At 38.6% G+C, this 27,704-nt stretch overlaps 1 protein-coding gene across 5 annotated transcripts in view; it reads left to right on the top strand.

The window, feature by feature from the left end:
- Positions 1-10,494: 10,494 nt before the first annotated feature.
- Positions 10,495-27,704, top strand: part of cdc42bpab (CDC42 binding protein kinase alpha (DMPK-like) b) — a 102,180-nt gene continuing 84,970 nt past the window's right edge. For all 5 annotated transcript variants that reach the window (XM_042502981.1, XM_042502978.1, XM_042502977.1 and 2 more), the window contains exon 1: positions 10,495-11,668. In XM_042502981.1, the coding sequence (XP_042358915.1) occupies positions 11,491-11,668 (178 nt within the window). In that variant the 5' untranslated portion in view covers positions 10,495-11,490. The remainder of the gene's footprint in view (positions 11,669-27,704) is intronic.

Here is a 27,704-nt window from a genome sequence, read left to right as displayed (position 1 = left end):
ATCAGAACAAAGGTGCGACAATACAGCCCCATCCTAAACAGGATATCTAAGTGGCCATACTTCAAACAGCAACAATTAGACTCGAGTGGCATCCGTATAGTGGAGGTGTAATTTCACTATAGTTCCACTAAAACTATGCTTGATGTCGGTGGCCTGAGTTGCATTTGATGTCAGAATGGGGATCCAAAATCGGGCCTTTATGATGTGAATTTAAAAAAAAAAAGAAAAAAAAAAAAGGTAATTTTGATGCCGAAATAGAATTAGAATCTGGTTAATTTCCAAGTAAGTGTTTAATTATGAGAAATTTATAATGTAAAAATTGTAATTGTTATTGTAAATTGTCATAATATAATATAAATAATGCAAAAATCAAGAGAAATAAATATATTGCAGAATAAAGGTTTTTTTTTTAAAGTAAACATATGTACACTATATCTGAATAAAAAGAGCTGTGCAGTTTTTCTAATGCGTCTTTATCATGGAAAATACACATCAAATTATAAATTCTTAATGTATTTACACTTAATGTATTTATACACTTGTTCAAGTATATTTTTTTGGAATAGTCCAAAAAGATCAATTTTGTCTCCACTGAAATGTAATAATTCTTGTCTTATTGACAGACTAGTAATTTAAGGTGTTAAAGGTTTGTTTGGTTTTTTTTGAGTTTTTTTTTAACTCAAATTATTAGTCTGTCAGTAAAAAATGAATAAATAATATAATTTTGGAAGCCAAACATATCACAGAATTTAAATAGGCATCATGATGGTTAAAATGCTCATTCAGGGGATGTTCTACACCAAAATAAGAACATTAAATAGCTGAATTTATGTGGAGGGAAGATATTTATAATAAGTGTCCTTATACAAGATTACACAATGAAATGTAGATGAATGCCAACTAAAAATTTAACTGTTAACACACACACATTGAAACACACTTCCGTCTACCAAAGATAATTCTCTCTTTGTGGTTTTGTGCACAATACATTCAAAATCTAATAGTGTTTCCACCGCTGTAACTTTTGGGCAGTCTGGTGTTTATTCCACACAGTCCAACAAATTGCCAAATCCTCTTAGTGTCTTGACATTCAATTATTTCTCTGGAATTAAAATGTTTGTCTCCCCGCTCCGCTCTGAAGTGTCCCCCGAGCTGCTACACATGCGTCCCAGACAGACATCTCTTGACCCTGTGAACCTCAAGTGCCCTCTCCTCAGTAGCAGCCTTGTCTGCACACACCCCACACTCTGACGTGTGCATTCCACCGGGCGATGTCAGGGCCGGGACAGTCTGGCAACAGTCTGTCACACAGCGGGCTTATTTCTGTCTGCGCTATAAAACCCCATGCTATGGTCTCTTAGCTGAAAGACATAATTATCAAGTCAAAGTGTTTAATATACACGAGTAATCATTTATTTACATTGTTTTTACTTTTCCAGCAACCATAAAAGAGTCAATATTCTTTATTAAATCTTAAGCACTTTTGTAAACTTTTAATAATTTCACACAATTTATTAAAAACAGTTAAACTGAAATTACACTCTGATGCTTTTTTCTTTTTCCTTCACGCCGGCCATTTGTCATCTGCACACCTAGCACCCATTCATCCCCCCGACATTATTTCTACATGTAAAACCTGATGATGAAAAAGACTTAAATCAAAAATTGTTTTATCTAAAAAAGGAAATTTAAAAATTAGGGGATTTACTTAACATAATTAGGTTATTGTGTGGAGTCACCCATTCAATTAACTGGTACTTACATTTTATGAGTACATCCAAATATATAGATTTGTGTTCATTTTTATTAAAAAAAAAAAGACAGTTTAGAAAGTTTAAATCAATAAATAAGTGCAAACTGTTGCCACATTTTAAAAAATGAATATTTTTTCTAGTAGGTATTAATTTTTAACAGTGTGAGTGGCTGGAGAGCAATTTTATCTAAGATCTAAGATCAGGGGTGGAAAAACAAAATGAGGCGATCCAGTGTGTTCACTTAAGCACAAGTGTATAAGAAGGGGTCGAGGAGGAAGTCGTGCAAAGCTGGGAGAGAGGAGGAGGAGGAGTGGGGCGAGAGGATTAGATGTTTATTCCGAGCCCTGTCACCCATTCTTGGCCCTCTCCAGCAGATTAAAATTATTAGCCAAACAGACAGTTAATCCAGGGGCCGGGGGGCCGGCTCGGATGTGGATTGGGGCAGGCTCTTCACAGGTTGGTGATTATCTGATTCCATTGCGAGGATTTGCCTTGCCTTTTTTGTCACACAAACATTAGAAGAGGGGTGCTCTCGCTGGCTGCCACACAAGGCCGTGCCTGTGGTTGTGTATTGGCTGTGTTTGCTCAGAGATGTCAGACAGACTGAAGGGGCACACAGGAAGAGCAAATGACAGATGACTGCCAGACCCGCTCACTCCAGCTACCAGAGTGCCTGCAGATTACAAACAAGACAAATTATTAATTAGTGCTGCAGACCTGATACCACACGATGCAATCCATACGCTACAGTCACAGGATGCTACGGAAAAACAAAGGAAAAAAAGGTTGAAAAAAATGGAATTGCAATTGTGCAAAGGGAGTTATGTGTGTATGAAGTAATAAACATTATTAGAAAGTCATAACAATTAGATAATAATGATCAGGGTGTTGTTGTATTTGTGTTTCAACTTAAACAATTGCAATTTTATTGTATTGAAATTTGCTTTGGATATGTAAAAAAAAAAAGAGGAAAAAACGAACATGTAAAACATAAACAAACATGCAGGCATGTCAAAAAAGTGTAAATTTATTAAATCCCTTCCCCTCTCCATCAGTTATTGAAAAATAATTGACTTTATAATAATTATAATAATTGACATTTTTTAATAAACTGAACCATATATAACTGTAAACATATATTTACATTGTTGTTTACAGAAAAAGAGGAAGAGATAGAAAAAGGATATACAAAATAGTCCCAAATAAATAATTCTGCAATAATCCCTGTAAATACCTGGTGACTGCCATCATGAAAACCATATCCTTAAACATCTTTTTAAATTGGTTCATGTTTGAACATTTCTTCAACTTAATCTTTAAACTATTCCATAATTTTACACCACAGACTGAAATACAAAAACATGCATAGTTTTCCGCACTCTGTGAATTTCAAAATTAAATCCCCCCCTAAATTATAACCCCCAGTCTGATCAAAGAAAACTCTTTGAACATGTGTTGGCAGTGAATTATTTTTAGCTTTAAACATTATTTTGCAGTTTGCAGTTCCACAAGATCCATGAATTTTAATTATTTTATTTTATTGCGCACACACTGCAGGAATTTCTCTTATTTTGGATGTTTTTGTATGCAAGTTGACTGAATCTGAGAAAAGAAGTTGAGGTTATTTTGTAATGATTCAACTTGTCTCCTCAAATTCAGTCAACTTAAAATTTTAAGGCAGACCAGACACTTTTTAAAAAAAAAAGTTAAAACAAATAGTTTCTTTTTACAGTGCAGAGTTAACCCTTTGAACCCTGAATTGACTTACTTACGTTGCTTTCAGATACCCTCCACAAGCTATTTGACACTTAGCAAAGTGGTTTGATTTCTCTCAAAAAAAACGTGGAAAAAAGGCAATGGCCAACTTTGCAAGAAATGTCCCACAGATTGCAGGAAATGTACCTCAAAATTAGTTTTTGAAAATATATAATATTAATAAAACTATATTTATAATTCTAATAACCTTATATTTAAAATTATGTCACAGCAATAGAGAAAAATATGTAAAATAAGTACATGTTTTTTTCCAGCTCTTTCTTTAGGCCATTTTCTCATTTATTTTTCATTTTTTCTATTTTGCTTATTTTCAGGTAGTTTTCTTGGAACATTTTTTTTTTTTTGCTCATTTTTGGGCCATGTCTTGGACATTTTAAGTTCTTGTTTCCTTCTCCCTATGTTTTTTTTTAAAGGGAAATTAAACCAATTTGCCATGTTTTCAAAGGGTTAAGAGTCAGTGCTTTTCAAGTACTGACACATGAAAAAAATGCAACATTTCAAATGATCTAACATGATTATACATAGGAGTAAAACCCTGAATAGAAGAAGTAAATTCCACAGCAGAGATCCAAACTGGTGCATCAGATCCGCCTGATGTCAGAGTCATCAGTGCAGACATGTAAATTCGGAGCGCGCTCATTCAGTCCAGTCCAGCCAGTGGCCTGTTCCTCCAGACCCCTGCATGCTGTCCTCTCTGCCTCACATTACAACCCCTAATTCGGGAAATTAAGATGGCCTTTGTGTGATATTTCTCAGTCTTTCTTCCTTCCCATGCCAATCAAAGACAAGCTGCCTAGTTCAAAGCTACATCTGATGCTCCGAGGTGCCATTTCTTTTCAATCAAAGGCCAACAAGGTCCCGCAATCAACAACTCAGGTGTTAATTAACATCCAAAGCATTTGCATTTGAAAGCAGTCCAATTTATAGGCCATCCCCTTCCATTTGTGAAACATGAAATCCCCTGTGCTGCAGAAAGTGCTGTTTGTAGAAGTTTAAATGCTTATATGAGTCAAATATTACAGGAGAAAGACTGGCTTTTTTTCACCCTGTTTTCTTTGCACATTAAATCTCAGCTGATTGTCATTCAGAGTCTCCCTGGGATCCAGGCGGAGCTGCTCCAAAGAGTCAATTGAACTTGTGTTGGTGGTCAGCGCAAATTCCTCATTATTCACATCAGGCTGCATTGTCACCCACTTCCTGATCTGCTGCTGCCTGCTTTATCTTAATATCAAATATTTGGAGACATGAGTAGTTTGCACCTTAATGGCCCATACAAACCTCTTTTTTTCTCTTTTTTTTTCCCTTTCACCAGAGTCTGCATCCATCTGTGGAGGCGGCAGCCAGTAATCACTGCTGAGTGTGTCAGAGGAGAAAAGCTAGACCTGTGCAGGGACAATACAATTATTACTCAAAGGCCTCCACATGTAGACAAAGTACAGGACAGTCTGATTGCATTTCACACAGCTAATGACGGCCAATCAGCGCACAGACTGACGGTTTAATCCCAGCGGAGACTTAACCCAATAGGATCAGACATGATTAGATAGGACTAACAATAAATATCTTCATTAACTTTTAACTGATCAACATCGGAGAGATGTTTAATGTGCAGGGTGCATGACTAAACCCGATCAGACACTTAAAAACACATCAAATATAAAAAGAATACAGAAGGTTGTATTGGCTCTAGTGGATGATCATTTCTATGGGTGCAAAGTCACTAAATAAAAATGTTCTGCTGTCTACTAATAGTAGAAATTAATAACTACATTTGCATGGGAAATGACCAAAAGCTAACCAAAACAAATACAAATAATACCTAAAAAGGACAGCTGCAGTGACCTACAGAAATCCCCCAGTGTGTGTGTGTGTGTGTGTGTGTGTGTGTGTGTGTGTGTGCGCGTGTGAGTGTGTGTGTGTGTGTGTGTCTGTGTGTATGAAGGCTCTTTGTACAGCAGAGGGCGCTCTGGTGACATTATAAACAGATATAATGTTTTAAAGGGAACGTCAACCCAAAAAGGAATATTACCATTGTGTAATTTGGGATATAAAAGACACAATTATGTAATACATACATACATGCAAAACATACATACATAATGTAATAATACATTTCCAAGCACGAAACTCATATCAATACTTCACATTATTTTGTAAAAAAAATTTTGATAATTAAAAAAAAATTGTATTTTTTTTTTTTACTCGGGACAACTTATTACTGCACCATATCTCCTTATACTAAGACCTATGTGTTTATCTATTTTTGCCTATCTGTATTTGTTTTTCATTTTTATAAACTTTTAATTGGGTTCATTACTTTCTATATATTTTTTTAATGAATTTATTCCCCTTTCAAAATATTGTCTGCATTAAAAAGACAAAACAAACATCATTTATATTTCCTATGTTACTGGATTACATGGGAATGTCTTGTTGTTGTTGTTGTTGTTGTTTATGTTGTTGTTACCTGGCATCCTGTGTCAGGTTATATATCCTTTTAAAATCGCTCTTGCATTTATTTAAAGCATCCATCCATTATTTACTGTAAAAACATCATCATGTTGTTTCACAAAAAACTCCAAACTTACTCCAAATCCTTTTAGTTTATTTTAAATGTATTTTAATCGCTATTTATTATTTCCATTGTTGATAATATTGATTGTTTTACTCTCAAGTAATTGTTTTTAGTTTTTTAAGTACATTGCAATTTCCCAGAGCCTTGGCTTGTCCAATCCCAAAGATTCAGAATTTACCTCATAGCCTAGGAAACCGGTAAATATTCATTATATGTATTAATTATATATAAACTGATGATAGGATATATGATGGTAAGTGGTGGTTAAGTGACACTGCAATAATTCAAGAGGTGCACTAACAAAACTACCAAAAGCTCATCGGTCTCAAAGAGGGGTGATACAGAGATTATAATGTATCAGTTTTAACAAAAATACCTGAATGGTGGAAAGTCACACAAAGTAAATCCCAGAGACCAACATAAAGATGAGAAAATATCATTCGTATTCATATTATAATCTGAACTACATGAAAACACAATACAAGAGATATCATGAATGTGAATTCAATTTTAGAGTGGATTTTCCCTTTAATAAGGAGAATTGGTTGTGCAGAGCCACACAGATGTTTCTGTTGCTTTTGCAGAATATTTTTCCAACAATCAATCATCAGCGGGTGGTTTCGCATTGTAAAAAAATACATCAACTGTTTTTGATAAACAGTGCTGCCAAAGCTGAATGCTTCATATTGCGTTCGGCTACCATCGAAATGTATTCTGTTGCGCACATCTTTTTATACTAAGTGATGTGTGTCTGTTTGTGTGTGTGTGTGTGTGTGTGTGTGTGTGTGTGTGCACATTTCATGCTCTTTTGTGCCTTTTCTTCTCCCTGACACTGCAGAGGCCTGCAGCAACAATCAGTGTGAATAGTTTCTGAAATATACATGTGCATGACTTTATGTTGGTGTTTGCTGGTGTGTGGTATAAAGACACACAAACACACACACACACACACACACACAAACACACGGGGCTTCTGTCTGTCTCCTCACCACTGTAGACTCAGTTGCTATGCAGGCCGTTAATCATTAATAGATGTACTTTGAGCTGCGATAAGCACCTCACTTCAAACGGATGGGACAATGATGGTTCAGATTAACACACTGTGGCTAACAGAGCTGGGTGATACTGGGAAATACCACTTTTCACTCAGCACTTTCATAGTGGTTTATGGGATGGCATTTAGGGCGGGGCAGTTACTGTGCTCATACAGTACGTCGTCAGCTGTAATGAGAGTATGACGGCCACTCCAACAGGATTATTTGAACAGACAAATAAGTGCAAATAAGTAACCACCTGCACTAATAACTGTGTGTGTGTGTGTGTGTGTGTGTGTGTGTGTGTGTGTGTGTGTGTGTGTGTGTGTGACTGACCCACCCTAATGATCTGTGCTTAATTCTCATTTAGGGAGCTGTGCATATTAACCCTTTGAAACTTGGAGCGACATCACTTTTCTTGTGCTGCTTACAGACGCCTTTCACAGGTATTTAAACCCGTAGCAAATGGTTTGATTTCTTTCGAAAACATGGAACAAAAAGGCAGCGAGCAACTTGGTGAGAAATGTTCCACAAATGGTAAGAAATTAGTAGATTTAGAGAATTATTTTCAACAAACTTAGGGAAAAAATGTCAAGGGAAAAATAAAATTAGAAAAGCAAGGTAAAAACTACATTTACAGTGCTCAGAATTATCCATCTAAAATTATTATTTTTTTAATGTTATATTTTTTGAAATTTCCTTTTTTTTCATCTTCCTTTTTCTTTTTCCTAACTAATTTTCAAGTCATTTTCTTGTACTTCTTACTAATTATTTAGCTAATGTTGGGGTCATTTATTCTTTTTTATTGCAGTCTTCCAGCGTTTTTGAAAGAAATCAAGTCAATTCGCTCATGTTTCAAAGGGTTAAAGGTGTCAAAGGTCAGAACATACAACTGTAACCTATGAACCTGTTCATCTCAGAGAGTTTGCTGTCAGCGTTGAGCTTTTCTCGCCATGAGAACAGACAACGGGGCAGAAAATCACTCACTTGGCACACTTTTAATACTAAGACTTGAGGAGAGCATGGGTGGATCTTAACTCAATGGGTCATTCAGCGGCGACTGAATGAAATATTCTTTAAAAAGGGAAGAATAGAATAAAATAGAATAGAATAGAATAGAATAGAATAACAATAATAATAATTTACAGCATGTACAGAGAACAATAGAATAGAATAGAATAGAATAACACTAATAATAATATACAGCATGTACAGAGAACAAACAAAATGCCTAAAAGATTGAAAGGCGCACTAAAAATAGAGGAAAGAAAAGTGCAAATAAGTGTGCAAAAGTGAAGATAGATGTGCAAGTGAGTCCAGTGCAGATTGTGTTGGAGAACGAGCTCTGCTGTCAGTGAACGAACACAAACAGTGACACACACACACACACACACACACACACACACACACACACACACACACAAAAACATGCATAACAACAACAACAACAACAACAACAACAAAGAGACACAAAAACTCCACAAAGTTAGTGTGTCTTGGTCCTGTTAGGGGAGGTGATGGGGGCCCCTCACATTTCTGTGCCCAGGCTCTCATTGTCTAATAATCCGTCCCTGCACAGTGGCAAAGTATGACTGTGTATTGTCTGAAGGTTGTGTGAATGTGACCCACTGCAACGGCTATCAGGTGGTTGCACAGCTTATACAGCTGCAGACCACACCATTGCAGAGCAAGATCTCTGTAATATGAGTGTTTAGTTGCCAGTTAAAGGGACAGCAGTCATTGTTATTCCAGCGTCCTCTCCGCACCACGTCACCAGCAGACTGACAGACAGCCCGCAGTTTCCATTCACAATATTGACAGCCCCCACCACCACCACACACCCCCACCCCTTCCGCACAGCAGATGCTGTGACGGGCGCCATGATGATGATCTGGGATTTTGCCTGCAGCAGCAACCAGAGATGCTATAACACTGAGAGATGGCCTGCTGGCTGTAAAGGGAAGGATGGATTCAAGCAGTGGCACAGCAAAGATGGCCGATTTCAGGATTCCGCGCTCCACGCATGCTCGTAAATTGGAAAATATCGACATTCTTCGTGAAAATGAGAGAATTTACCGTTATCGAAACGTATCGTGGTGTTATTAAGACATTATGCATTGACCAAGTGAGAGGTAAAGTATTTTAAGACGAGCTAATGGGCAGTAGTGGAATGTAGTACATTTACTCAACTACTGTGCTTAAGTATGAATTTAGGTTACTTGTACTTTACCAGAGTATTTTTTTTCACGCTACTGTATTCTTTTACACAACGACATTTCAGAGTGAAACATTGTACTTTTCACTTCACTACATTTGTCTGACACATTTAGTCACTTTCCAATTTAACATAGCATGAAAATAGAGTAAGAGTTTCTGAAATATTATGTTTTGTTATAAACCAAATTACCAAACACTTTATACAAGTACAGCTGCAACGATTAATTGATTAGTTAATCAGTCAATTGACAGAAAATCAATTGGCAACTATTTTGATAAACATATGAACATTTAAGTCTATTTTTAAGTTTTTGGGGTGTTTTTTTATTTTGGAGTTTTTGCATGTTTTTCTTCCCATTTTAAACATAATTTTTGAGTTTGTTTTTTATTCTTCTTTTTTATTTTCAAAAAATAAGGGAAAAAAATAGTTAGACACTAAGGATCAGACAAGTATTTGAATACTTTTTTCCACCACTGCTAATAAGTGGGGTTTTATCGTGAACAAACTGCAAGGCATCCATTATTTTAAAAAAACATCTTTATTGACACATTCACCACACATGTACATTTGATATTTTCAAAACATAAGTACTATAACAAATTTTCATTATAAAAAATCAATTGCACAATGAAAATGTAGAAGAAATAATAAAAAAAAACATAATAAAAGTAAAAACTGTCAGGGTCTGCTATGAAGGTGGAAATAAACAGAAATGTTTAAATAATCGGTTTATATAAACGGTTTTTGACAAATTTAAAATGGAAAGGTTTTAAATTTTCCCTGGTTGTCATGTATATTTTAAAATCTGTGTCTCCAAAAATGTAAATTAATTTGTATAATTATATAATAATTATAATAATTGTAAATCAAACCAAAAAGAGAAACAAAACAATCTACATGCTAAATCGTCTCTTATTCACAATTACAAAAAGTCCATCTGTTGCTCGTATTTGGGGAGAATAAAAGACAGATATTAGCTAAGCGTCCATTTGTAGCTCATTCATATTTTACCACCGGGTCCTACTTCCCATAATCCAGTGCGCCGTTACAGATAGCGCTGTCTACTGTGCTGTCTTTTCCGTGGAGAGTGTCTGGCAGCAGGCTGCTGGTAGCTTGACTGTGCAAAGACGGCAAGAAGCGACCGACCGGCGGGGGAGGCAGGCAAGGCAGAGGAAAGGACAGGGGGAATTTAGGCTGCGTCCCGTATTTGGAATAAGCAAGACCAGACTACAGCGTTAGCTCTTGACGTGAAACAAGCCCCCGTGTAACCTTCAAAGAAGGACTCGCGTTTTTTGACGGCTAACTCGCTGTTGGCTTGTTGGGACTCCTGAACTAACCGTCGTGCTGAAGTGTGGAGAAACTGGGGACGAAGAATGGGATTTAAAGAACATATCTGCCAGCTCTGAGTTGTGAAAACAAGGGAGTATTTTCCAGTTGCATGGAAATTAACTGTTCTGTCGAAAGGAGACGAATTCAGCCAGGCTTTGTTAACGCCGTGCATGTCGTGTGTCAACTTGTGGAAAAAGGGGGCAACGATGGCATTTAGGGACGAAGAAAAGTAACGTTAACGTTAGCTCGCTAGCTAGCTAACTAGCTAACCTAGCAGGCTGCTAACTAAGCCTGTGTCGCCCTGTCGCTCCTGGAGCAGAGGAGGGGCGCTGGGGCTTTGTAGCATTGCAGATCTGCCTTGCATTTTTGGCTTGCTGCAAGAATGGAGAATCCCAAATATCTGCCACAACAACTCAGGGGGATCTTTTGAACCGAGACGCCTCGATTTTTTAAAAACATTTCCAACACGGAGGAGAGCGGAAAACTGCCAGCTAACGTTGGGAATTCACCAAAATCAGCCGGCCCGGGGCAGCCAGGGTCTGTAATTGTGACTACTTCTTTTTTGCCCCGTGGGGATAGGTATTAAATATGGGGAAGTGCTTCACATCTTGAGAGGGAGATCATGATCAGGCCGGTTTTAACACGGATCTGGCTTGTCTTCGACTGAAAGTTTGATTAATTTCTAGATTCAAGGTGAGAGAACTTCTTTGCAGGCCCGTGTGTGCTAACCAACAGGCCGAGGTTTGCTCATTTTTCACTCCCCACCATCATCATTACTTCAGAAATCAGCAATCGGGAATAATCATGTCGGGAGAGGTGCGTTTGAAGAAGCTGGAGAAGGTGATCCTGGACGGGCCAGCTCAGGCTAATGGCCAGTGCCTGAGTGTGGAGACGCTGCTGGATATCCTGGTGTGCCTCTACGATGAGTGCAACAACTCCCCGCTCAGGAGAGAGAAAAACATCACGGAGTTTTTGGAATGGGGTAAGCAAAGTTTTTTTTCCTCTCCTCTTGTTTGGCTCTGTGCATCCTGCCTCCCTGTCTTTTTGGTAAGATGATAGGCTGATAATGTTGGTGGTGCAGTGGCCCTCCCTTCCCCATCACATTCCTTTTATAGTAGTAGTGGGGCTCAGTTTGGCCTGCTCTCTTCTCTCTGCAACCCTCCCTACAAAGCAAGGCCACTTTATTCTTGTGTTAGTAAGCTGTTTTTATGTGTTGTGCAAAAGCACAACACGCGGCAGCATGTTGAAGTTGCATGTGTTAACCCTTTGAGACCTGAGCAAATTGATTAGATTCCTGTCAAAAATGTGGAAAGAGCAACTTGAGTTGAAATGACCCCAAACATTGGCAAATGAATTCGTTTTTTTTTTTTTTTGGATAAATAAAAAAGGGGTAAGAAAATTAAATTAAAAATGTTTTAAAAATTCTCAACAAAAAGCAAAGAATTTTTTTTTTTTTTTAAAAAGTAATGATTAAAAACATGAATTCTGTAAAACCTTTGTATATGTAATTATGATAATTATTACTATAATGTATGTTTTGCAAAAAAATAACACATGGAAGAATGTTGAAGTTGCACGTTTTAACCCTTTGAGAGCGAATTGTCTGTCAATAAGATGGGGAGAAGGCAACGAGCAACTTAAGGTGAAATAACCCCAAAATTGGCAAAGAAGTTAAGAAAAAAAAATCATTTAAAAAAAGGACAAGGAAATTACCCAAAAAAGTATTTAAAAATGACAGTTATATTTCTGAGAAAAATTCCTCATTAAGATGGGAAGGAGGCGGCGAGCAACTTAAGAGGAAATCGGGGGCAAAAAAACAATAAATAAACAAAGAAAAGTTTAACAAAACAAGGAAATTGCCTGAAAAAAGTGCTAAACAATACTAATAATTCTGTAAAATGTTTTTTATATATGATTATGATAATTGTAAATATAGTTTTCGTAGTTTAACAAAAACAAAACATTTTCCAGTGCACAAAAGATTTTTTGCCAAGTTGCTCATTGCCTTTTTGTTTTCTGTTTTTTAAAAAAAACAGAAAACAAAAAAGCAAGCTAATTCGCTAAGAGTCTGAACACAGCACAAGAACAGTGGTGTAAATCCAGGTTTCAAATGCTTAAACAGAGAACATGTCTTCTTGCCAAAAACAGATTGAGGTTCTAGTTGACAAAGTTGACAACGAGAACCAAATACACAGAAGGACATTAACTGTAGCGAGGGAGATCTTAAACAGGCCCACTCAGAGTTTTGATACAAATCCAGGAAAGATCTCATAAAGATGTCCTATCCTCCAGGCTACCATTCATTCTCATGAAAATACACTCTTGCATAAAGTAGACACCTTTCTGTCACTGCACCAACCCTCTTTAGTTTTCAACACTACTTTGCATGCAGGTTTGTATTTCTCTTTAATGGGCGTGTCGGTGAAAGCTCGTTACTGAGCTGTCTCCTGGCAGATTGACATTGTTGTAACAAACAAAACAAAAAAAGTGTGTAGCAAAGTTGCAAACCCTAAATGTTTTGCCAATTAGTTTGCATTCAAAAAATGACTTCCTGCGTGATGTTTTGTAACTTTTACCACCTCTATGGTTAAGGCAAAGCTCGGAAAAACAACACATAGGAAGGCAAGAGGACCACACACACACACACACGAACAACTCCAATCATTTGTGCAGAAGGCTTGTGTGTGTGTGTGTGTGTGTGTGACATCGGGGGTTTCGTTTGTGCATGAAGCAGGAATGTGAACAACTCACCTTTTTTATCTGGCGCAGAGGCCCAGCTCGCTGCCGGAGCATGCCTGGCTGGCCTGCCTGACTTTTTTTAAAGCCCTGAAAGAAGTGCTGCGGCAGTTTGAGGCGGTGCACAAGCAAAAAGCATTGCCCTGCCATCAAGACGAATTAATGATATAGCAGGAAAATTAGAGACAAAAGTGGCATGGAAAGAGAGTGCAGTTAAGCTTATATGTTGGCATTTTTAAAAAGACTCATTCTTTATTTCTGATCCAGGTTAAACTAACAGTGTTAAACAGGCAGCAGTTTGGCCCATTATAGAGCGGCAGTGTCAGACAGACAGGATGGCAGTTAAATTGGTCAAATGGTGGTAAAATTTGGCTGTGGCAGCTAAGTTGGTTTACCCCACCAGCCACCATCTGGACAGCCTATTCTGTGCTAAAAATGGAGCTGGTAAAACGGTGGAAGTGGCGGGATTTGGTGATTTTAGCGTCTACAAAGGCTTAAAAGAGGTACTTTCCTGCCTGTCTAAAAGCCATACTCAACTGTTTTTAGTCATTACACATGTATAGTTTCCTTTAGAGCATCCTGTTTTTCCCCAGTTGTTAGCTGTCTGCCGATCTGCTGCATTTAGCTAGCCTTGCAACAATGCCAGTGTGCCCTGGCCTTTAAGGAGAGGTGGCCTGTGCTCGGGTGCCAAGTGGTGACTACATCCTGACATTTCCCTGTGTTGACACTAGAAACCGTCTGACTGAACTCGCCAGACACAACACACAACATGCAGATGTGTCATAGTCCTGTCAGGCTCCCGTGTTGTTGCTTGTTGCTGTGTTTCCATGCAGAGGAATTCAGCTTTTTACAGTTTCAATTAGTTGATAATCCTTTATTTATTTGTGGTGGACTGCCACAAATAAATCTGTGGAAAATCCTGTACTGTACTCGTGTAGATTTCTTAATACCAACATAAGAGGTATATATCAAATTGCAAGATTATTTTTTTTGACAAGTAACTTAGGTAGCAGTAGAAACTGTTGTTTCACCCACTTAATACACGGCCTTTGCCATGTTCAGTTGTTAATAGTTTTATCAGTCGTACCCACTTCTGACATAAGCAGACAGCCATTAAATTAATGTATCATGCAGCTGATCTGAAACCTGGTAAAAATAGACAAACCATGAAGCCATATTGCCTATTTTTACCATGAATCTCCATCCACATTCTTCACCGTAACAAAAATGAAAGGTGGCTGTCAGATATGTGTTGTGGCTCCTGGTGGAGGGTACCCACCAAGCTCTAACAAGGTCCTTGGATTTCGTGGCTGTTGCTGTGCTTTTAGGCAGAGAAATCACTTCCATCAGGCTAAAAGGTAGATTGCTGAAGTTAAGAAAATAAAGTAAGAACAAGAAATCCATTAGTGGTCCCTTATAGGTTTATGGTTTTTTCCAGTCTCAGATATAGTATTTTGAAAAATGTCCAGAAACACCCACAAAAAAGAAAGCATTACTTTGGTACTGAACTACAAAAGGTTTACAACTTAGAAGCACGAATGTGTCGGTTGTCTTTGACTTAATAGCAGTGGAGAATTAGGGATGTACTTTTTTCAACAGCATTTGTCCAAATTAAATGTAGAGTATGTCTGGAAGAACTCAAGGAGGATGGACATCTGTGGTGATTCACATTCAATATGTTCTGTACTCTGTTATTCTCTATTAAGAAGCACAGAACCAACCAATGTGAGAAAAGACTTCCACGGGTTTTGTATCAGGGCCAACGTAAATAACTTTAAGACCAACAGTATAAAGGAATAATAAGACATTTTGGTAAATATACTTACACGCTTTCTTGCCAAGAGTTAGATGAGAACTTACTCTTATATCTGCCACTGCTTTATGTGATTGTGAGGCAGCGTCAAGCATTACGTTGCTCAAAAGTAGGGATGATAACAGTTAATTGATGATCAGTTAATGGGTCGTTAAGAATTTAATTGAACATGTCAAATTTAATGGATAGGCTATGAAATGCTGCCAAAATATATGCAATATGTTGCTGTGAGCTTTGACTGAGGATAAAATGCATTTGGTATTGTTTGAAATAAGCAAAGTTTCAATGTTTTTTTTTTCAAATAACAATTAATGGTAAGTTAATTTTACAGATTAACTGATTACAGAAGGTGCTTACAATTTGCCGCCCTCGTCAGAAAGAGACTTTTCAGGGTTCAGCGTTAATGTGTTTTTTTCCACAAGTGGGTCAGAAATAGAAGAAGTTGAAGAAGTCTAGAAGTTGATTATATTTTCTAGCTCTTATACACATTGTTTTATTTGTTAGTGGTTGTCAATATTAACAAAGACTAAAAAATATTGTCATGTTTTGACTTTTTTCCGAATCGCGATGTATCTTTGAGAAATGTCCGTTTTGTCTGCCTTGCTCTCAAATTTATGGCAAATACAGTACATAGTTGAAGTTTGACCAACATCCTCTAACGCCACCCAACTAAACTCGTGTTTCCGGGGTAACTGAAATGCTTTCGTGCACTTCAGCTCATAAAGTTTGTCTCTACCCATCGCCATTTTTTTGCTAGTACCCAATTGGTACTGCACATGTGCAACTCTAATTAGAGATGAGATGGAAGTGAGACGGCTCACTCCTTAGAAGTTTCCATTAAAAAATCTGGAATTAACAATGTGGATTTTTATTGGTCCGGGCTGATCAAGAAATCAGTTTTGTTGAGCCCTGCATTGAAGCTCAGATTACAGGATGTAAGAGCGGTAGTAGATGACAATGCTGAAGAACACATTTCCATCCTTTGTGATGGTAGGAAGTGACTTGCTGTGGTGTAGTCTTAGCATTGTGACACGTCCACAAGTTAGAAGACCACACCTCTCGTGGTGTAGCCATCAGCAAAAATCTGGTATAACTGAGGTCAAGTCTTGTGTGGGTCAACAGAAGAGTCATACCTGTGATCGGACAATAACTCGCTAAATGTTAGCTGAAGAAGTGATTATAATGCCATTACGGCCCCACGTCTATACCTACCAACGGGGCCAGAGAGTGCACATGACTGATTGCAGCCTATAAGGAGCAGATTGGATCAGACGGATAGCATTAACACACACTCAAAACACAGTTTAATCTTACATACAGAAAAATGGTTCAAGATGGGCCTCATGAAACCTAAGACCTCTTTAAGTTGTGAGTGATGTGCTTTTGTCAGCCGCTCATTGGCCGCCTCTGCGCTTCCAGAATGGTCTGACAGAAGAGATGTAGCTTACTCACCGGGCCGATGCACCTTTTTTTTTTGCAGTGACAAAGGTTCAGCGATGTTCCCTTTTCTTCCTGAGAATGTACATGAGCCAGAGAAGAACACAAACATTTGTATTGGGTTTGCTTCTCTTCTTGTTTAGTGACCTCATTTCAGCTGAAATAGAGACCCCTACATGACCTGCAGCCACAGGAGAAATGAACAGGGGAAAGTACGCTGTATCCTGACTCCTCAAATGTACCACAGCAGTTACTGCAGTTTCACTAGATCAGGCCTGCGCCTGTACTTACTCTCTTACCACCTGGTTTGTGCAATTCAGTGTGAGCCAAAGTACAAATAATACGTGTAAATTGTTAAGCTGGGAGTAGAGGAGAAGTCTGCTAGCCCCTAAGCTAATTTATACAATGTAGAAAGCTATAGGCTTATGAAATAATGCTAGCACCTTCTGTATATGGGGGAAATGTGACTTGCAAAACACAGCTGTTTTGATTATGAAGCATGAAAGTTATTGAGCCAAATGTAATTCTTTTGTTACCGGATCTTGTTGTTAATCCGTGATTGATGGTTGTTGGGAGAAGTTTGTTGTTAAAGCTTTGGGCCAGATAGCCTCGAAGTTTTAGGAAAAAGATCATGATTTGGGTTAAAATGAAAACACTTCTTCCCGAAAGGGATCTCTGACAGAATGAACCAGTTTTAATTACTTACAGTTATTTATATGTTGTTTTTACCTTTTATGGCCAAAATAAAAAAAAAATAAGGGTGGCTGCTTATTCTGTAAGCTAGCGATGTGAAATGGGTAGATGATTTTGTCTCAAATTGATTTCAGGCCCCTGAATTGAATCAAATCGACATGGTATTGTGGCAGACTTTGTGATATCGGCAAATGTCGTACTGTTGTCCAAAGAATCAATATAATATTGACTTGTGTTGAAACTAGTGATTTCCGACCCTTCAGAGGAGACTTTATAGAGTTGATATGAAGGTTGATCATCATTCCTCAAAGAACAGGACTTTCTTTCAATTCTGAACTGAAGTGCATGACTTAAAGTTTGATCTAGGGCTCATGAGGGCGGCTGTCAGTGTTTCAGTATATTTCAGCACCAGCAATGATGTCTTTTTTTTATCTGATTGCAATCAAAGTATAAAGTTTCCGTTTTCAGTTTATTAGTTGAGATGTTTTTTGCACTTTGAGGATGTCTTCGGCCTTCTAAACAGGGATTTATGTTTCTCTGTGGAGACAACACTTGCATTCATTTGTCATAGATATCCTGTTTTCCTGCTTTCCCCCCATCATTTCCTGCTTTTTGTTTTGTCATGATCTCCTTCCCTGTTTTGGGAAATGGCTTGCCGCTGCAACTGAATGAAAATGGGCAGCCATTGCCAGCCCGCAGTTGGCAAACACGGGGGAGGACGCCTAACCTTTTCTCAATCTAGACTCAATGTTAGCTCGCAGTGGCCAGCTGTTCAGCTGCAGCTGATGTGTGCTCCACCCTACAAGGCTTTTATTGGCAGTATGCCTCACACACTACTCACAGTGGAGACACACACACACACACACACACACACACACACACACACACACACACATATATATGCACACTTACACACACACACTTATTATTGTGGTTTTGCCTTGTTTGGCTATGTCATAGTTCACAGACTGGAGTCCCTCCCTGTTGTTCCCGTTATTGAACAGACCAAAAGAGCTGCCACTACGCCTATAAGAATTTGGGTTGTGTTGCTTCCAAAAAAGGATTTTTGTGTCACGTGGTTTTGAACTCTGCTTGGAGGACATTACACCCTACCAAGAACAAACAAGGCTGCATGCAAGGCTTGCACTTTAAACCTCTGGCTTTATGTATATGTTTGTTGCACATACTGTTGCAGTAATAAACACACATTGAGTTCAGGCTAACTGATTGTGGCTGCAGAAACATCAGTGATCCTGAACAGTTTGGTTAACCATTGTCCTATTTAGGTAGAAGTAAACCAGGCAGGAAATGTACTCCAGTGCTTTTATTTTTGGCAATCTATGTTTGATAATAAAGACAGAATGGAGAGTTGATTTAGCAGCAGTGTTTTGTGTTCAGGTCCTGGTCAAGATGAGGTGCTTTTAGATAATAATGAATGCATGAAGTAACTGAAGTAGTTACTGATAATAGGAGTTTGTTGTTCAGATAGAGTAATCTGGTACTAAAAGATCTGAGTCTGATAATTTATAAATCAAAATTCAAACGTGAACCATAGCAGCAGGGTTTCTGTTTTCCAGTATTTAGCATTTTTTTTGACCGAGGAAATCTCTTGAAGTCTGACATGTTTAAATTTCTCTGTTCATAATGTCCAGTAAAAATAATCACCTTGAGAATACGTAGGGGAATCACCAGAGGCCCCACAATACAATATTATCATAATACATACACAGGTCATAATACAATAACATTGTGATTTGTAAACATATGATCAATCTGAGTGTTGGATAACAAATTTATGACCTTTTTTGGGAAAAGGAAAACTTTTTTCAACATTTGATCTTTTTAATTTTTGTAACATTAATAAAAAAATCTATGCTTGGCATCTGTTGAGTCGATAGTGCCAGGTAATAATATTGTGAGACTTTGCTATATCAATTTTTTTTTTTACCATTCCTAAGAAAGTGTAAGTCTAACACTGTGCCCTAAAAGCAAGCCAGTGGCACTCTCTGCCCACACTGAACCGTTAATATGCACCTCTGTTATGTCATGTAAATAAAGCATGTACCTATCAGCTGTGCACTCGTGTAAACAAGCCATATATGCATCAGCTGTGGGCTTGCTATCATACCTGAGACATAACTTAAAAGATGGGTGAACGCTTGCTATCTTTCTACATTGGCACTTTTTAAACAGAAAAGGCCTTTTTAAATCGTGATATTCACTGGAATTGACACCAAATAAAGTCATCAGCATATGGGCTGTTACATTTACTAGAATATTTTGGCTACCTTGCATTCTTCTTTTAGCCAGGTCCCATTGTAACTAGGTTTTTCCAGTGAACTGAAGAGGTATTTTATAGGCTCAGTAATCTGTATCTTTTTTATCCCGAGTGTGAATATTAGTATGGGACCTTAAAATCCTGTTTGGGCCGTACTCTATCAGGACATCCTTCTTACCCCTCTCGTTGTTCTGCCGCTTCCTGTCTGGTTGTCCGGTGGTTACGGCAGACCCAGAGAACAGGAAGGAACCACAAGGACTCAGTGAGCTAGTCCGGACCCAACGGGTACATGATGTCATATGAGGAAGTGGGACAGCTGTATCGCATTGTGTCATTCTGTACTCAGTGGCTCACTTGTGTACCAAATTTTTGTGTTGTTGGGAAGGTGCAAGGTCACTAGTTTGTTTATTTCCGCGCTGGTGGATTCCCCCTTTCACGCAAACACACAATAAGTTTGCTCACTTGAACACTCACACACTTCGAGTCCTCTTCTGTCACGTTTTCACACGAGCAGTCACACCGTTACCCTCTTCCTCCCCGTGACACACACACAAACATACGCAGGCTTTTTCATTGTCCTGAGTGCACTCACAAACAATCAGCCATAGCAGAGGGGCCCATGTAGATTTCTCTCCTCTCCTCGTGTCCGCTGCTTTTCACCACAGTTAAGTATCCCAAAGGGAGCAGTCCAGCAGCCGCTGACACTTTATAATGGTCCTTTTGGCCTCTACATTTTACATACTGCAAATTAACCCGCGGAAAGACAAAAAAGAATATAAATCATTCATTAACAGACTGTCAGAGTTATTTAAAGTATCTAAATTGTGAGTAACTGTTTGAATTCCAATCAAATGAATCACATGAAGAGTACTCTGACCTTGATGTGTAAGAATGCCAATTTAAAACCACCAGCCCTTAAATACTACAGGTGTTAATAACAAGTTTAATCACAATATGATATACCCATTCTTCCTGACATTCGCTGATATTACAAAGTCTGCCAGTGCATAATTATGATTCAGGTCAGTTCAGCAGTCTGTGAGTGATATGTGACAATATCAGTAAATACCCTCTTTTTCTTTTTCTTGGCTGCTTGCCATTAGCTGCCTGGCATTAGGCAGCCAGCACTGTTTAAATGTTAAGGACAGAGGTGTGCTTCGATGTTGATGGTGACACAGATGTATCATGGGAATGTATTTATTTTTTATTTATTTCAAAATAAAGGCATATCTCAAAAATGACAATATTTGTTAATAACTTTGCATCGATGACATGGATTCATCATTGAATTGATATATCGATCCAGCTTGATGTATCATTACACCCCTAAATGATACCAGCTGTTAAAGTTCTGCCAAAGCATAAATGAAGCATTCTTTCTCCCGTATTCAAAAGGCAACAAAAAATGTATTGTTAAAGTCATGTTTTGAAATATTGAGGATAGAGCTGCAATGATTAATTGATTAGTTGTAAACTATTAAATTGATTGCCAACAAATCGATTAGTTGGTTTGAGTAATAAAATAAAGGCAACATTCTGTGATTATTAAATGTGAATAATATCAAAGCAGCTTTATTTGTATAGCACATTTCATATAGCAGGACAATTCAACGTGCTTTACAGAGCAATAAAAAAAATAAAACACAATAAAAGATACAGATTTACAATAAAGGAGTGAAGAGATAAGATAAAAATGTAAAAATCAGTTACTAAATGAGTTTAATATTTGGAATAACAATCATTAAAAATAGCAAAAGTGCAGACAAGAGGTGTAAAGATAAAAAGATTATTTAAATTGATTTAAAATTGAGTTAAGGAATAGGTTTGCAGTTAAGAAAATATGACAGTAACCTGAGTATCTTTGGATTGTGAACAAAACAAGACATTTGAGGATGACTTGTTTGGCTTTGGGAAACACATTTTTGACCATTTTATAGACCAAAAAATGAATGGATTTATCGAGGAAATTATGAAAATAGTCGTCAGTTTCAGCCCTAAATGTGTATCCAGCGTGTCTTCTACAATAATCTGCTACCTGCTGTGTGCCAACTACCATTAATTGTAACCTGGAGCTGTGAGTTATTTCATGTGAGGTTATAAATAGCTTTTCTCCACATGGTGTATCCATATCGTAATGCAGTGATTCCAATGATGGCTCTGATTAGTCGGCTCTGTTGGGGGGAATCCTACAACTTCAGGATGTTATCCATAACATTAAAATTATAATGTCCCTCCCGGTAAGACAGGGTTATTTAAGGGATAGCTCTAGATCATTAGCAAAGATGAAATTGCTGCAGTCCACGCTAAGCATTACATGAACCTTTACACCAGAATAATAAGTGAAATTGTGCATGGCATATTCAGCATCTGGGTGTCGCACAGATGGCCTTAAAGAACACTTAGTCGATGTGTCTGGGGGCTTTGTAGGCAGAGATGCCTGCTGCTAATTGTGATGTGTCATCACAAAATGGCAGGGGAAGGGTTGGCTTCCTTTCTCCGTCTCCCAGAGGACACACTGCAGCGCAGGTCATTAGCCAGCCTTTCAGTACCCCCGGGATCTGACTGCAAATGGCCTCTCCTCCCCCTTTCCTCCTTTCTTCACCTTCACTTCCCCTCATCCTCCAACCTTTTCTTTCATCTCCTCCTTTTTCCATGTCATTCTTCCCCTGCAGTGCCTGTTAGCTTGGTTTGGCTGACCTCTCTGCTCAGCTGTCTGTCCATCACTTCAGCCAGTGTTTACAGACCAAAATGAAAGTGGACCTGCTCGGTTGGCTGCGTTGGCTCATTATGATGTTTCTTTTTCTACTGCAGCTTCCTTGCCAAATGAGTTCTCCTTCAGATGAAACGATTTCAGCATAAATATCGAGCCACATGCTTAGAAAAAGATGCATAATCACAAATTGTGTCATGAATTCTGTCCTATTAGGAAGCACAATCCTTTAGATTTCATATGCTGTCATCTGTAACTACATTACTCTTTTTTTCAAACTTTATTTATAGGTCTTTCAGTAAATATACACACAAACATTCAAGCACACATACCCAACCCTCCCCAGATGCCCCAAAAGTCATATTCCAGTCAAAATACCCTGAGTTATAAACACATCACCTATTCTTGGTCCAGATATCTGAACTTGTAACTATATTACTTTAACCTCAACCACTGTCTTTCCTCCTCTTATTAAAGGGGTTATCAAACGCCTGGTATAGCATGCAAAATGAGTTTGATTTCTGGGAAATAACAACAGGATTAAGTTCTTTTTCTAGCACTTTTAATCATTTGTGAGTGTGTCTTTCTGCACATACTGAAGGAAAAGTGTTGGTCTGCTCTCCCCATAATGACTCTTCAGCTCAGAGGAGCAATTAGCAAGTCTTCTTTTTCGTCTGCCAGCTAAGTCTACACCAGTGACACACACATACACACATGGACACCACAGACAGAGCAACATTGTTTTCTCACAAGATTTTTTTATGTTGTCAAAGGGTGAATTTGGGAAAGCTGCTCGCCCCCACCACTCGTTCAGCCAAAACGGTCCCATGGCCAACTGGCGAAGGCGCTTGCTTGCATAGTTTTGTCTCTTCCCATACTCACGGAATTGAGAGTGTGTGTGAGTGACGGGGAGTGCTGGTCTGACTGAGCTAGATGTAAGGAAAAATGCATGACAGACTGTCCTTACTTTCTTCATTCATAAAACTGTATGGAATCCGTATCATTTTCAGCACCAGATTATAGTAATACTCCACTGAAAATCTATCTTTAAAGCGGCTATAATCAATATGTTCCTGCTAACAATGAAACTGTTGATGACTATTTGTAGTATGAAAGGGGTTTTTATTATCACTGGACTCTGCACTTCCCCTAAATTAATCTTTTGACTCATTGCTTTGGTTTCCCGGTCTGCGGCTGTACTTTTACGATTCACACTCATTGCTCTCAAAGCAGTGTTTCCAGCTGCAGCAGGCAGCTGTTTTCAGTGAACAAACAGCCGAAACACAAAGTTCGCAACTAATCAGTGAACATTAACCGTTAGCCGCTAAAGAAGCAAAGACTGAACCAGAGCTAATTGGCCAGGTGGCCAGTCAGAGACATGACTCCAAATGAATGCTAGATGTTGCTAAAAATGGAAGGGGTCTCTTTCTGTCTGTCTGTATGTCTTTTCCTTCAAATGTCTCTACAACTCTTCATCCAATTGACTTCACACTTGGCGAGTGTATTGGTGTGGACCCAAGGATGTGCAGGGTGAGCTCATGGAATCTAATGGGACATAATCTGGCTTCCTGTGGTCTTGAAAACCCTGGAAAAGTCATGGAATTTCAAAAACACATTTTCCAGCTCTAGAAAAGTCATGGAATTAGTAAAAAACCATTAAAAGTTCTGGAAAAGTCATGGAATTTTGTTGGGTGTAATGAGATTGTTACAGTAATTTTCTGTGAATAGCAATGTAACATGACTTCAAATTTAATTTTTGTAGCTGCCAAACCTGACAATGCTGTGTGTGTGTGACGATTTTTTTACAGTCACGTAGGTTTATTCATTTTCAAGATTAAAAAAAGGCTGGGAAACTGGGGCAAAAAAAAGAATAAGAGTAAAGCAATTTTGGACCCTTGAAAAATTATGGAAAAGTTTTGTAAAATGTGTCCATGAAAACGTCTGGAAACCCTGATACTGTATTTATTAATTGTGCATTAAATCATCAGAAGTATGCACTTTATCAGTACTTGGGTTGGCGACGGACGCCACTATTATAAACTAAGTTTCTGCTCTATATAGTTGCAGAGTTGTGACACAGATTAGGAGGAATCAGATTTTACTTATAACATTAGGAGAATAAAAAGAGTTGACGAACAAGACAGTGGTGAAGGATTCGATGTCTGTTTGATGTCTTGTATTTAAATCCAGTGCTAACAGGGGATCTGATAATGTTAATGGGAGAAATGGAGTTAGCTACATTGAGTGTTAAGTTGTTTTATGCAGCAGTTCCTAAGAACGCTGCAAGCAGCAATACTGGAGGCCAAGCAATCTGCCCATTTCGAAGGGCACTGCACTAACAAGTACTAAAAACTCGTTGCCTACAGGCTTGATAAGTGGCTCTGAAAAGTTTGTATCCTTCTCCTTTTTAGAGAATGGCAGCCCAAGTCAGCCTGTATTCACAGCCATTTAAATGGATTCAAATGAGGAGCCATAGTCACAGCATTAAAAAAAAGAAAAGAAAACGTCTATAGAAAGCTTTGAAGCCACTACTGCAGCATAATCCACCTCTCTGCAGTTGATCTTTCTTTTCATTAGAACACAAAGCAGCAGAATGGGGATACTTTCTTGTGTTTAATCTCATTGCCTCACATAACCTATTGATTTCTATTAAAATTAAATATCCAGTGTGCTTACATATTTACAAGTAGTGAATTTCATGTTGTATGTATTGTGATACACTTTTGATGTGGAATGAAGAAACATTTGGAGAAAATTTCATGTTAAACCGCCGTTAAATCTGGGGATTAGGGAATCTAAGATGTTTTGGGCAGCAGCCACAGGCACAATTTGGCTTCCATACAGTCTCTGCTAGCCCCAAATTTAAACTGTTTATGTTTATGTTTACCATTATATTATGTGTGTAGTATTTTTTTAAAAGGACAGATTTTTTTTTAAAGGACAGATTTTTCTTAAGTATAAGTATTAAAGGTGGATTTCTCTGCGAGTCAATTAATTTAAAATTTAAAACTCAACATGAGTTCTGCCCAGCATTTTTCACTCGTCTAAATCTGTCAGCATGGGAGTTGTGCCTGCTGCCTGACCCTCTACTGTCTCCACTTCAGGATAAAACCTATTAGCTGCTCTTCAAACCAGAGCCCTCAGGAGCCTCGTCAGGGCACAAGTCCATAAATAAAATGGAAGAAAACTGCAGCATGTGATCTTCTCTGGCCTTTCGGTTTCTCCTCCTCCGGTTCCATTTCTCCTCCCCTTGCTCTTTTCTATTGCAGGATGTTTCTCTGACATGCAGAGAAACAGAGAAGCAGTTTGGCATGAAACTCCAGCTGTGGTAGTATGGGGAGTTGCCAAGGAATCCAATTCACCTCCGCCTGTCTCAGCTTTAGGCTTGTACTTTATTCCCATTTTAGTGTGGACATTATGTTTTACATTGATTATGTTTGATATGTTTAAGGAGTGCCTGCTCTTACTTTTTAATCTCGTTTCTGTTGCTGTCTGAATGTCCTGATTAGTATTAATTTATGATGCTCATTCCAACCAGTTGGGCTCTGTTTACACCTGGTATTAGCATGCGTCTCGTGTGATTGGATCACAAGTAGAAAGCTCTAAGTACAAGCGTGATTGCAATGCATGTCCTCAATGCATCTTGAGATTCAATCAAGACTGCTCAGACCACATTCAGGGGTGATCTGGGCCACATTCTTTCGGCAGTGTGAACACAAATGTGCCGTGGGCCGCATTTAAGGACCGCCTACTCAGCTGATGTCATTGCTTATCCAGGGTTCCCGCGGATCCTGAAAAAGTCTAAATAGACATTGAATTCTTTAATCTAACAATAAGGCCTTAATTGGTATTAAAATGTATTAAATTAATCTGTCAAAAGTCTTTATGCTTAAAAAAAATAAGAAGAATTGTTTTTTCGAACACTGAGTTGCAAAATTTTGCAGTAATTTGTAACAATTAATCACTGAAATGCCTCCTGAATTACCATCATGCAGATAAGGATAGAGGAACCAACAACACATGCATCTCATCCAATCAAATCACCTTTTTTTTTAAGGCCAAATGCATACTCTTATAATTATACATGCTTTCCATGTGTTCCACTGCAGAACCTTTCATTTTTTGGCATTTTAAGTAGCTCATCCAACTTTTTAACTTGACCAAAAAAGTTGTGTTTATGTACCATAAACATTTTGACAAAATTGTTTCTAACCCTAAGCATTAACCCCCTGTCTGTTGAAAACAATGCATTTGATCTATGGAAATGGTTTAAGTGTTTTTAAAACAAAAGATCTGTCTGTCTGTGTTGCGATGCATGTGTGTGGTGCTAAAAGAAAGCTTGTAACTTAATGAAATTTGCAAAAAAAAAGCCATGCATGTTTATTTGATAACCACAGCTTACAATTCAGGATCAGTGGTCTGAAAAAGCTAAGCAGAACTCCAAACCTTTGGCCCTGTCTGCTTTATGTCCCTCTGCACGTGCCGTAGCCAGCGCATCCTCTGGCTGCTTTGAGCAGAGGGCTCAGCTGTGTGTGTAAAAAGCGCTGACTCAGGCCCCAGCCCCTCATAGCTGGGCTGCCTGTGGAATTTGGAGCAGAGGTGCAATGTTAGAGAGAACGGCAGCTGTTTGGATGAGGCCAGGCTGGTCTCTTTGTCCACCAGTGCCACCGCCTCGTTCACTCTCCATATCTGTCTGTCTGTCTGTCAGCTCCTGGTATATCTCTCGCTGTCTTTGTTTAGGTCTGTGTCACTGTCAGTTTGCAATCTCCTCCATTCACTCCGTCTTCGTTGCTCATGTGCACTTTGCAGTGCCGCACACCACTTGTTGGTGATTTGTCCCTCTTTGTCTTAATATCATCCTTCTCTTTTCTTCTATTCTGTCTCTATCCCTTCTTTATTTCCTGTCCTCCCCCTCCCATCCCCACCTCTCTCAGCTCCTCAGCCCCCTCCCTTGCTTCCTCCTAGACTGCTGTATCCCAGCTTTGCCTAGTGACAGAGAAGGCTGGGTGGGTGTGTGCAAGGGCATGCGTGTGTGTGCGTGGGACATGCAGCAGAATTATAGTGCATTGTGCATATGTTACAGGCTGTACATACTTATCCTTTTTTTGGGTATGTTTGCATGCATACATTTTGTGTTGGCGTGTGCAAAAGAGGCACACGTGCAGAGGCTGAGTCTATCAGACAGCACAGTCGGTCCAACCAGCAGCGTCCTGACAGCACAGAGCTGAGCTGCATCCCTAATAGAGCTTTGCTGCTGCATCCATACACACACACACACACAGGCTGTGATCCTCTATCTTATGCCGTGTTACTTGTAATGAGAACTTTATGACAAATGAAAAAGACAGGTA

The sequence above is a fragment of the Plectropomus leopardus genome, chromosome 16 (genome assembly GCF_008729295.1).
Source record: "Plectropomus leopardus isolate mb chromosome 16, YSFRI_Pleo_2.0, whole genome shotgun sequence".
NCBI classification, from domain to species: Eukaryota; Metazoa; Chordata; class Actinopteri; order Perciformes; family Serranidae; genus Plectropomus; species Plectropomus leopardus.
This window is presented reverse-complemented; position numbering and strand designations above follow the sequence as displayed.